Below are 12,525 nucleotides of genomic sequence, written 5' to 3' on the forward strand. Positions count from 1 at the left end.
GCTCAAGTAGGAGCTAGTGTTATGTGGGGTGAATGGTAGTTGCACTGATCTTTCCCCCTTAAGCATGGTGGCGGGAGGGGCCTGGGGCAATGCAAGTTTTTATTGGAATGGTTCTAGTGTGTTTGAGTCTTCGGTATTTCAATTTACTGGAGGGAGGAATGTTTCTTTTCAGGCTACTCCTGTTTGTTTATGAGAATAATGTTGTTAATTGTAGTAGTGATATTTGTTATTATAGTATGTGCTGGAATGCATCTGAATATCATTTAGCTGTTGTTACTAGGATGCCTCGTTTTGTACCCTGGCCTGTTCAAGCTCCTTCTACTATGACTTTGTTCAGACCTAAAAGGGATTTTTGGCATCATTGCGGCCATTGTCACTGCTATAGCAATTTCTACCACCGCAGCCACAGCTGTGGCCATATCCCTTATTGAGACAATCCATCATCTATATTAATTCCATTCGTGTCGACTTGTCCATGGCTGAGGGATTGACCAGCTGGATCACCACAGCAGTCTCCCACCTGAAAGAGTGGGCTGGTATTGGTGGATTTGCCATGTGCCCAATTCTCATCGGCGTCCTGGCCTTCTGGTGCATCTGCTGCATGCAGCGTCATCAGCACAGAGCCCAAGCCTTGATGATACAGGCTTTTGCGACAGTGGAAACAGGATAATCTCCTCAAGTGTGGCTTGGCATGCTAGAGAAGTAGTCAATGATGGGTAAGACTCCCTGGGCGTGTCACCAACCTAAGACAGGGATCAAACCAACGCTGTTTGTCTCCCAATGACGGGTAAGGGGCATTGCCGCAAGGGGCAACCTAAGACAGGCATTCTCTCTGCCAATAAGTAAAGAAGGGGGAGATGTGAGGAGCGGGTGTGGCAGCAGTCCCAAAATGGCGCCTGGGACTGCAGCGAAGTCTCATGACTTGCACCTGACTTACTCATACACCCTGATTAAGCCACGTCCACTGGGTGAACTGTGCAGGTGCACCATGATGCAAGATCGGACCATATGACAAGTGATGATCCTGGCCAATGGACTGCTGTTACGTGGACTGGGCTGATGGGGCGTGGTAGAGGGGTTATATAAGGGATTGTGATTGGGGATGAGAGAGATTTTTCCTGCACGCATGTTGAAAGGTTCCTGAATAAACGGCTTTGAGAAGAACGCTGTGTCATCGCTCTTTTCTGCTGGTAGGAATCAGAGGCGACAAGAGGCAGAGGCAGAGGCAAGATCAGGAGCACAAGGCCATCATAGTAAGGCTGAAACCAGCTTGAACTACTAGAGACTGTATCAATAAAAATATAGTAGATGTAGCACTCATCAAGTTCAGTCAGTATGTGTCTCTAAGATAGAGTCTTGAGGGAATGCACCTCCGTGGTGGCGTGCCTGAGTAGCATTCACGAGACACTGGGTTCAATCCCAAATACCTCAAAACAAAAGGGGGGAAACTAAAAACTTCCTATACTTCCTAGAAATTTATTTATTCCCTAGAATGGATAGCTATATATTCCCAAATAAACAAAAAATGAGCAGAGGTTATGGGCACAGGGTGCTGATCTGCCCCAAGTAAGCTATGCCCCTCTGTGGACTGCAGGCTGACGCTTCCTGCCCTCCTGCCTGGTCCTCCGTCAGCCTCCCAGCACAGGAAGGGGCAAGCCTGAGTGAGGATGCACATGCCCCCAGTTAACTATATGACAAGAATTTTTTCATGTTCTGAAAGCTCCATTTACCATGTCACTCAGTAAAAAGAGCTTAGGGACACACAGTGGAGCTGAAGGTGGTTGCCACTCCAGGGCTCAAGTGTGTGGTAAGCCAAGTGATACTGGGCCTGCTGGACTCTGAGGTGGGACAGTGGGTGACAATTGTCTCTCAAATCCTTTCAGTTTCGTCTCAGCCCAGAGTGCCACTGGCTATCAGCCTGTCCTCTCCAATAGGAATTTAGCTATTAGTTTCTGATTGCCTGATGGTCCTTGTACACAGCCACATATCTCAGCTTCTTCATGATGGGGGGCCAGCCCAGCATGTGCTGGTCCCACAAATACTCTGGGGATAGCACCTTTGTAGGCTTATGGTAAAGCAGGTATTTGTTCAAATAGCTCTCATCATGCCACACAGGCTCAATGCCGTTGGCCTTGTCCTCCACCATAGCTTCATGGCAGGCCTTGGTGGTATGGTACACTTCTAGCACTGAGCCCCCAAAGAAGGCTCCCCCGTAGTAAAAGTCACCCTTGTCCCAGGGGATGTAGGCCTGGGACTGTGGCCGGCGCTCATAGGTAAAGGCCTCTCGGCTCTTACTGTAGAAGCCAGGGTGCAGGGTGCCAAAGAATGTTGAGAGAATCTCCACTCCCACATGGTCACTGAACTTCATGTCCACATCTGCACACACCAGGTAATCCACCTCACGGAGAAAGCGTTGCTCTGAGAAGTAGCTGATCATCTCCATCCTGTGCATGGACACATCCTGCCATCGAGTATAGTTGCGCACAGTTAGCACCACCAGTTGCCGTCCTGCACCCAGGATCACCTGTGGCACATCAGCTGGATGGTCAGTGAAGACATAGTAGATGACCTTGTGTCCCACCATGAAGTGTTGTTCTGCAGTCTCAAGGAACCGCTTAAGGAACACTACATACCTGTGAGAGAGGACAACGGGGTATGGAGAGGTTTAACACAGCTAGAACAAGACTTACCAGGGCATAGGCCCAGGTTGCAGAAACCATAGCTACCTGGAGGCTAGAGCCCTCCCCTGTCCTGGTAAGACTGCTGTCCTAACCAGTCTACAAGGCTGTACCTCACCTTACCCTCATTTGCTGCAGAAGGCTGCAACACCAGCAGCCCATCTTAGCAAGGAACACTGAGCCAGAAGCCTGGGAGCTTTCAACCAGGCAGCAGGGCTAACTCCTCAACTGGAGTTCCAGGCATATCTGCCACAGGTATCTGTTGTCTTGGCAACTCTAGCAGGCCACCTCTCCATGAGTCTGTCACATACACCCTCCAAAAAATGACAGCTTCATCCCAGTACATTCCACACTTCATATACTTGCACTGACCTGAGCAGAGCCTCTGCTCATAGAACCCCACTTTTAAACCCTAGTGGAACTGAATGGATCCTTAAGGGCCTGGAACCTGCACCCCTCCCTTGTGGCATGCTGCAGGGCCCTGTCTCAGGAAAGCAATGGGTCTCTATATCCCAGACTTCCCCCTCAGAAGACTTACAGTGTCTTGAGAAAAGGCACACAGGAACTCATGTATATTCTTAAGAGTCACCCCCCATGAACTGCCCCAGAACAAGAACTGGTCTCACAGGGTGCAGGGGTAAAAGGCACCCTAGAAACAAGGGCAAGCCTAAAACAAACCCTCAGGTCCAAGGACAAAAGCCTTAGAACCCAGGTTCTAAGTCATCTCCCAGCCCAAGATTTTACCTGATTCAGATGGCTGCCCCTCCCTGGATTACCCCCAGGGCCATGTGTCCCCACCATAGAAACAGGGCTCCCCATCACCTGGCAAATGTGCAAAGCCCCCACTTAAATGTCAGAAACAAGCAAGTGGCAGTTTTCCCTGCATAAAGGTGACCATGGGGTTCCCTGCTAGTCCCCTCAGAGGCCTTCTTTCCACAGACAAAGCAGCTACCCACACCTGGCAGGGTTCTTGCTGATGTGCCCAGCCTCACCCAAACAAGGTAGTGTTTGTGTCTTCTTACTGTAAAGTCCTTTGTCCCTAGGAGCTGCAGACATTCTCAAGGTGCCTAAGATCCCTCCAACTAAGCCCCAAACATCTCTCAAGTCTGCTTGGTTCAAAGGCCTCAGAACTATCCTTGGACCTCAGCCAGGAAGGCACAATGCTCTTCACATGTGCCAGCAGCACAGATGGCTTCTCTCAGCATTCACAGCCTTCCACACTATCATGTTACCCTGTCCTGCTTCCCACAGGCTCCCACAGGGCACATTTCTTGCCTGTGGCCTAAAGGCAGCCTGACCCAGAGTCCCAGGGCTTCACAGGTCTATTAATACCTGCTGTCCCCAGGGCTAAGGCTAAATGTTCCACTCAAACCTTGATGTCCACCTTGTCCTGCATCTGAGGGCACATCAGTGGCCACAGATGACAGCTCTGCTGGCATCCTGTTCCTTCCTGCCAGCTCTAGGGATGAAGAGACCAAGCTGAAGTGAGTGCTGACAGATGCAAATGTCACCTGGCTGAGAGCACAGTTGGAAGGGCAGCTGCCCTGAGGCTCTGGGAGAAAGCAGGGCTGGGTTCATTCACCTGTGAGCCCACCAGAGCTCAGGAAGGTAGCAGAGTGAACAAGTCCCTCCCTCAATTCAACCTAAATACAAGCATGGAGCTTGGTATGCCTGTGCCTCCACTTGATCACTGTGTGTGCATATGTGAGGGGGTGTGCACGTATATTGTATATATTCATGTTTACTTGCCTGTGTGTATGTAAAGGCCAGAAGTTGGTTTGGGGTATCTTTTATCATTCATTTTATTTGTTCTTCAGACAGGGTCCCTTCATTGACTCTAAAGCTCACAGTTTGGCTAGACTGTCCAACAAGTGGGCTGGATCCACATGCCTCTCCCCTCTACCCACGGGGTTGAGATTACAGGTCATGCCACCATTCCCAGCTTTTCCATGGGTGTTAGGAATAAAACTCATGTCTTCATGTCCCTCAAGCAAGTGTTTTACCCACTAGCCATCTCTCCAGTCCCCACTGCTTACTTTTTGATAGCAAACACAGTCAGTCCAATCGTGGTATTCCGAATCCTGAACTGCTCATTCAATATGTCGATGTTGAAGGTCCCCTCCCAGATGATGGGCGCCAGCCAAGGAGTCAAGACAAGAACATCTTCCCTACTACATGAGGAGAGAGCCACCAGCAATGCATGACCAAACATGCCTACAGGAACCCTTCTCAGATTCCCAACCTTCAGCTTCTCCCAAGGCTGGTCACCCTCCCAGAATGGGGTTCTATCAACCAGCAGCAATTCTTACTGACTATCCCCAACCCCAGCCATAAAAGCAACTGGGTTACTACAACTGTACCCTCCACATCTCTAAAACTCCCTGATGATAGAAACCAAAATAAGGAGCAGAAGCCCAAATGTGAACGAAGAGACAGAAGATGCTCTGGGCCCCAGACCTGAAGCAGACACCTCTAAAACGGTTGGTGAAGCAAGGTCAGGTCTTTGGTTTCTCCTGAGTTTAGTTTTTTCCTTAGACTAACTTGGGCTTTCAGGGTTGCTACTGAACTATTCCCCCAGGGAAGCAAATCACCCGTTAGTGCTTTAGGACTCTTACACTATACACGCAGTGACTAAATCTACTCACGTGGGTTTTAGCACCCTTGGCTGCAGATAGACATTCCTGAAAAAGAAAACACCAGAACTCAAGTTGACAGAAAAGTCATTGGATGCACATCACTGGCAGTCATGCACCAGACAAACAGACCTTCATGAGCAGTGGAAAGCAAGCCACCCTGTCTTCCCATGATCCTGGGATCCAAGGATAAACCAAAGCAGGAAGATCACAGTCTTGCTTGACACGAGACACATGCCCACACCCAGCCCTGGTTAAGACTGGGAAATCTAAGGACTACTTCAATTCACAAGCTGTCCCCACAAAAGATGCCAATCCCCAAGGGACAAGAGCCACTTCTGCTAGCAAGATGCATGCCCTATGATGGTGTGCGAACCAGAGAGCAGGGCTGGAATGACGATCGGCAGTAAGAGCCCTGGCTACTCTTGCAAAGACCCTGAGTTCAGTTCCCAATGATAGCATGGAGACCTACAACAGTCTATGACCCCAGTTCCAGAGGACCTCAGGCCCTTTTCTGACCTCTTTGGGCACTGGCATGAGTGTGGTACACAAACATAAAAGCATGCAACACACTCCTACACTTAAAACCAGAGACCTCTAGAGACATAGCCATAAAAGATGTGACTGTCTCCCAACAGAAATGAAGGTGAGTGCTTTGCAGCAGTGTAAAGCTGACACAAGAGTGAACTGGTGAGGACAGCAACAAAGAGTGCTTGGGAGGCCATGTAGTCTACTGAGAAGCACAGCATAGACAAAAAACAAGGTCAGAGCTCCAGTCCAACAGCATGCATGGCTTGTGAGGGAACACAGAGGGACCGGCTGCTGGAAAGTGTCAACAGGTTGGATCCAATCTCAGAAAGCCTCCTACCTTCTGTTCTAAAGGATTATTCGCTACTAGAAGGAAAGTAGGGTTAAGACAGACAAGCATGTAGCTGGTGCAAGGCCACAGAAGGCTCAGGAAAGCAGGCAAAGTCAGGGGATGCCTTCCCAAAAGACAGCCTAACAGGATCTGGAAACGGTAGGGATGGAGAGGGTCTCCAACTTGGGTTTGGTCATAGAAGGCCAAAGACTAATATTTCACTCAGCAGACTGCTGGAGAGGTGGGTGGGGAGCAGAAGCCATTCTTGGAGCTGCCCAGGTAGGTAGGTACATAGGGAGGATGAGGCTGAAGCCAGAGAAGAATACATATGCCCATTAAAGACAGCAGGGGGCAGCAGAAGCTGCTCTGGGCAGCATAGAGAAGGTCTAGAGTTATCCAATCAGGAGGTGGCCACAAGGCCACAAGGCAGCTTGCAGCAAAATGTCTGTTCAGACAGTAATCTACCCCCCTACACACGATCACACATATGACACATACATACAAACATGACACACCTCTCTCTCCCTCTCCCTCTCCCTCTCTCTCTCCCTTTCCATCTTTGTCTCTGTCTGTCTCTCAATGCCCACTCACCTAGTCACAGCTCCTGGGTGACCCAAGTTCTGGCTTCTGAAGCTCAGGAACAGGTAGCTGTAGGAAGGATGTACACAGGGGTAGCTGTTCAGGACACAGACCTGACATCAGCTATCTGTCCCTCCCTCCAAATGCACCACTGAATCCAGCACAGTGAGCTCAGATCCCAGTGGAGCTGCAGGCTCAGGTAACAGAACTAAGAATGTTCACCCCACTGGAAAAGATGGCAAAGAGGAAGTGCCCTGGGAACAAGGGCTGCATGCAGACAACTGTAGACACTGCAGACAGCCCCTACTCCATGCCAGGTACCTACAACCCAAGACTGTATCAAAGAGTATTTCCTGGCTGTGTCTACAGAAGCTCTGGTAGGCATGACAGTGTCTTGCTCTCTGGGGGCTCACAGACCATTTGCATTGAGAGAGAACTGAAATCCACCACCCCCAATCCTGCCCTCCTCTCCTTTCCCAGGCCCACCCTCACAGCTAGAGCCAAATGACTGGGTATCCAGTCCCAGCCCCCTTTTGTGGAATCAAGCAAAAGCTGTTCGTGCCTCTGCGGGTGCTGAGGCAAGAGCACCCTCATCATTGCTGTGCTAGTAAGGATGCACACAGCTCGGGCCCCAGTCGTTTCTCATCAGCCTGGGTTCTTACCCAAAGAAGACTAAGACAAACACTACGAAGGGAAGGATTCCAAGGTGAAGGAAGTTGCATTTCGGTCTTCCTGAAAAAACAGCAGCACAGGATCCAGTTACTCATTGGCTTCTTAGGCCTGACTTCCCTCCAGAACTGGCCTGAGATTCAGAGGTCATCCTGTGCCCTGCAGCCACTCTTTCACAGGCAGTCCCAAGCGGAGCTGGAGCTCCAGCCCCACTGAGCACACAGAGGGAAAAGAAGGTTGTTCTTTTCCAACTCATGACTCCAGCTGCTCCCCTAAATCTTCGGGGTCCACTTGGGCCTCACATCCTCATGCCCCTGAGCAACCCTCCTATTGTAAACTGAAATAAGTCAAAATGAATACCTTGGGCTCACTGCTGGCTCACAGGGGGCTGGGACCCGCTCCCCCTCTGGCCCCATATGCTTACATCCACAGAGACAGCAACTCATCTTTGGCAGTGAAATTTTCTCATGTGAAGGTTGAAACCCAGAGGTGATGTGTACTAGGTAAGTGTCCCACCACTGACCTATGCCCCCAATACTTCAGATGACTTTGATGTCTCTCCAAGTTATGCGTTCTCATCATCAAATCCAAATCTTCCTAAAAGACATCTGTGTAAATCGTCTCATATGCCAGCTCTGGAGAAAGCTCAGTGGGTGGTTTTTACCACAGCCATACAAGCATGAGGACCTCAGTTCATATCCCCAGAGCCTATGTAAAAACCAGACATCAGGTAATCCCATTGATGAGGTGGGAGAGGAAAATGGCAAAACTCATGAAAGCTCACAGGCCAGATAGCCTGGCATAGACAGTGAGGAGGAACAGAAGAGACCCTGCCTCAGACAAGGAAAAGGCAAAGATGGATACCCATGAATGTCCTCCGACTGTCACAAGCACACCAACACTCACATGTTTTAAGGCTTATGTCTAAAAATGCTTACCTCTCCCTGTCCCAGCCAGTAACTTGCCCTTTTCACCTACCTGATGTGGCAATTTATATTTATCATTTTATGTATTTATTTAGTTGTATGTGTGTGCACCTGTGAATGAAACAGAGCACATAAAGGTCAGAAGTCAAGTTGTGGGGGTCATATTTCTCCTTTTATGATGTGGGTTCTAGGGATTGACTCCATGCCATCACATTTGGCAACAAAGACCTTTTACCCCTGGGCCATCCCATGTCTCACTTCTTTTTTTTTTTTTTTTTGGTTTTTCGAGACAGAGTTTCTCTGTGTAGCCCTGGCTGTCCTGGAACTCACTTTGTAGACCAGGCTGGCCTCGAACTCAGAAATCTGCCTGCCTCTGCCTCCCGAGTGCTGGGATTAAAGGTGTGCACCACCACATGTCTCACTTCTTATGTTTTTTCTCCATGTCTCCAAATCTCCCCACAATGGACCAGCTGATTTCTAAAAGATGCTAGAATCATATAATGAGAAAGCAACATTTAAGCTGTATTTGTTCTCATTATGTTCTGCCCACCCCCTTGTACAGTTACTGTGTTAGCTATACAGAAATCTAACTGACAGTAGTATTAGTCCAATCTTGAAATAGTTGCTCCTTTTAATTTTTGGATTGAAGAGATGGCTCAACAGTTAAGCGCACAGACTGCTCTTCCAGAGGACAAAGGTTCAATATCCACCTGTCAGCCCACAACTATCATTACTACCAGTCCCAAGGTATCCAATGCCCTCTTCTGGCCTCCACAGGCACTAGATACACATGGTACGCAGCTATATATGCAGACAAAACATACATACACATAAAATAAAAATAAAAGATGAAAAAAAACTTTTTCCTTGGTTGAGACAGGGCTTCTCTGTCTCAAACAGATCGATCTGCCTCTGCCTCCTGAGTGCTGGGGTGGTGGGATTAAAGATGTGGGCCACCAGCAGCAGCAAAACAACAACAACAACAGCAAAACTCCTTTGGGGTATAATTTCTATCTAATAACATGTGCCCATTTTAGTTATAGTTTGATAAACTTTGAACAATCCCCTTTTGCTGTCTGTGCCTCCCTACACAGGAGGCGCAAGACACACATGCCTCTTGTCTGCCTGCTTAGATAGCATGATGCTCTGGAGACTCACCACAAGGTCATGTGAACCCTTGGAGGATCACTGGGGTTTGTTGTCTTCCAGCCTACCTGAGAAAACTGCGCCTCAGGATCAGAGACGCCCTACCTCAAGGGCATTGGTAGAGCGTGATAAAGAAGGACACCTGATGCCTTGCACTGGTACTCACAATCACGTGCACACGCGTGCACACAAACACACACACACACACACACCCGCATCCACGCATGCACTCACACTCATGCATACACACACCTTTCTTAAAAAGCCACAGACTGAAAATCCCAGCATGGGAGGTGAAGGGCTCATGAAGTCCCACCTCTATCTAAGGAGCCATTGGTCACTCACAGCTGCCAGGGAAGGAAGACAACACCTGAGAAGCTGCTCATGCCCCCATAGATGACCCTACATCCAAGCACATACAGGCAGTACTAAGTGGACTAAATGAGTTTGAAAAGAAGCACACTCGTGTGGAATCTTGTGTGGAATGTGGCTGCAGGCAGCAGGAGAAGAACAGAGGACGAGCCCCAGGGATTTGATCAAAATACGTATGTACATGTATGAAACCCTCAGACAATAAAAAGTAAATCTAAAATAAGACAAATTATTTTCTCTAAGCAATCAAGCTGATGAGACTGCTCAGCAGTTCAGAGAGCACATCGCACAGCAGAGAAGCCAAGTTCAATTCTCAACACCCCATTAGGTGGTCAACAGTCTCCCGTAATTCTAGCTCCAAGAGGGCCCACTGACCTCTGGTCTCCACAGGTACCTGCGCACATAACCACAAACAGACACATATGCATTCACATATTTTAAAATAATAAAACTAAGTCTTTAACCACTTGACTAGCATGTGGGTCTAAGACTGGACTGTGCATCCAGTCGATGGAGCTGTGGTCAACCCGACTCCAACCTGCACTGACAGCTGTGGCTGTGTAATACACCTTGGGGGTGGGAAGACCATTCCTCCAGCTGTGCTTTTGTTTTTCAAAATCTTTTGGAACCTTTGAATATCTGTCTACTTTGGAACCTTTGAATCTTCATATAAAGTTTAAAGTCCGTTTGTTGATTTCTATAAAAACTCCCCCTGGAGTCTTGCTTGGTGTTATGCATGCTCCAACCACCAGCCTAGGCAGAAGGCAGCTTAGCAACATCAGATCTTCCCACCTCTGCATGTGGTGCTAGGATTCAGTTCTGTAACCAATATTTAACTATTATAGACATTAGTGCAAATTGGGTAAGTTTGTCCCTAAAGCACTCTTGTTTCCAGATGTCACTGAAAATGACATTATTTTTATTTTGATGTTTAATGAAGTCTTAAAAGTATTATGCTAATAAAAACCAATTTAGGCATTGACTTTGGTTCATGAAACCTTGTTCCGCTGACTTTGTCGCTGAGCCTGTCACACGTAAAGAAATGAGACATGAAAACACAAGTACAAAGGATCAGGGGAAACTGAGGCCACAGCACAGAACGGGAACAGCAGCAGTCGGGAGCCTGAGGAAAAGAAACTCAGAAAATGAACAGCAGGTGTACAGTTTCACTTAAGGCAGAGGGATATTCTTTCTTGTTGATTTGAAAAAAAGTGGTGACACACTGTAACATATATAAATGTACATTCATGGCCCTGAAACCATAGATAAACATGTATGGCAAAATTAACAAAGAGGAAATAGACATAGACAAAATAAAAATGGAGGTGAGCGGCTACAGTCAAGCTAAAGGCCTGGGAGGGACAAGACTCCAGATTAAGAAAACAGAAGTCTGCAGTGAACAGCTAAGCTCCCTTCTGATGCCACCACGAACAGAAAAGGAAGAATATTATACCCAAATTGAAGGAAACACACAATAAAAATGAGAACAAACTTTAGCGAGCCAGAAAAAAAACAAAGACATAATCAAAAACCCCAACATTAATTCTTTGAAAACATTAATAAAAATCAGGAAATGGTAGCTGAAAAATGAACCAGGTAGTGGTGGCGCACACCTTTATTCCCAGCACTCAAGAGGCAGAGACAGATGGGTCTCTGAGTTCGAAGATAGCCTGGTGTATAAAGTGAGTTCCAGGACTATACAAAGAAACCTCCCTGGAATAACAAAAACAAACAAAAAAGTTTATGAAAGATAAATGACTAAACTCTAAATGTAAGAGCAGCACCAATGCCAATAGGAAATGCTCAGAAGAAAACTCAAGTCTCTGTGACAGTGATTGAAGCCAAGACATCCCAGACGTGATCCCAGATGCATAATCAGAAACGGGAGATAACTTCAATCAATAAGGGCTTTGAAGGGCTGGAGAGATGGCTCAGTGTACTCGACTGCTCTTCCAAAGGTCCAGAGTTCAAATCCCAGCAACCACATGGTGGCTCATAACCATCCGTAACGAGATCTGACTCCCTCTTCTGGAGTGTCTGAAGACAGCTACAGTGTACTTACATATAATAATAAATAAATCTTTTTTTAAAAAGATATCTAAAAAAATAAATAAATAAGGGCTTTGAACATCTAGCCTCCAGGAACAAGATATGCTAGGAGGGAAGGGGAAATTTCTTGTGATATATCTGCTTTCATCCATACTTTGTGTCCATTAAGATTATAGGAAGAGCTAGGCATGTTGGCACAGGCCTTTAATTCCAGAACTCGGGTGGCAGAAGTATAAAGATCTCTGTGAGTTTGTAGTAGCACAGAACTTAAGTTCCAGAACAGCCAGGACTACACAGTCTTGTCTCAAAGGATAGATGAAGAATTCTCAAAACTGAGGAAATACAACAGGGGAAAGCTTAATTCCTTTAAAAGGCAAAAAGAGGTTACTAGGCATTTTACCAAAGGAATACAAATGCTTACTCTTAGGAAAGCACAAATCAAAACTAGTCACAGCTGGGTGTGGGTCTCTGTGAGTTACAGATTAACAAGGGCTTTGCTGCTCTTGTGTGGTTTTCTTGAATTATTACCAAGTATCAGTCACTAATTCTGAAAGACCCACAACGTGAGGACTCCCCCACGTTCTGACTCAGGAGAGGCGACACCCCAAAATCAC

At 47.4% G+C, this 12,525-nt stretch overlaps 1 protein-coding gene across 3 annotated transcripts in view; it reads right to left on the reverse strand.

The window, feature by feature from the left end:
- Positions 1-1,160: 1,160 nt before the first annotated feature.
- The window catches only part of Abo (ABO, alpha 1-3-N-acetylgalactosaminyltransferase and alpha 1-3-galactosyltransferase), a 21,735-nt gene continuing 10,370 nt past the window's right edge, over positions 1,161-12,525 (reverse strand). For 2 of the 3 annotated variants that reach the window (XM_029469075.1, XM_021156142.2), the window contains exons 2-6: positions 7,412-7,481; positions 6,762-6,818; positions 5,324-5,359; positions 4,715-4,849; positions 1,163-2,633 (exon numbers count right to left, since the gene is read on the reverse strand). In XM_029469075.1, the coding sequence (XP_029324935.1) occupies positions 1,946-2,633; positions 4,715-4,849; positions 5,324-5,359; positions 6,762-6,818; positions 7,412-7,481 (986 nt within the window). In that variant the 3' untranslated portion in view covers positions 1,163-1,945. Of the gene's footprint in view, positions 2,634-4,714; positions 4,850-5,323; positions 5,360-6,761; positions 6,819-7,411; positions 7,482-12,525 lie in introns of all 3 variants that reach the window. The other variant, XM_029469072.1, reaches the window with a different exon arrangement.

This window comes from Mus caroli, chromosome 2, assembly GCF_900094665.2.
Source record: "Mus caroli chromosome 2, CAROLI_EIJ_v1.1, whole genome shotgun sequence".
NCBI classification, from domain to species: domain Eukaryota; kingdom Metazoa; phylum Chordata; class Mammalia; order Rodentia; family Muridae; genus Mus; species Mus caroli.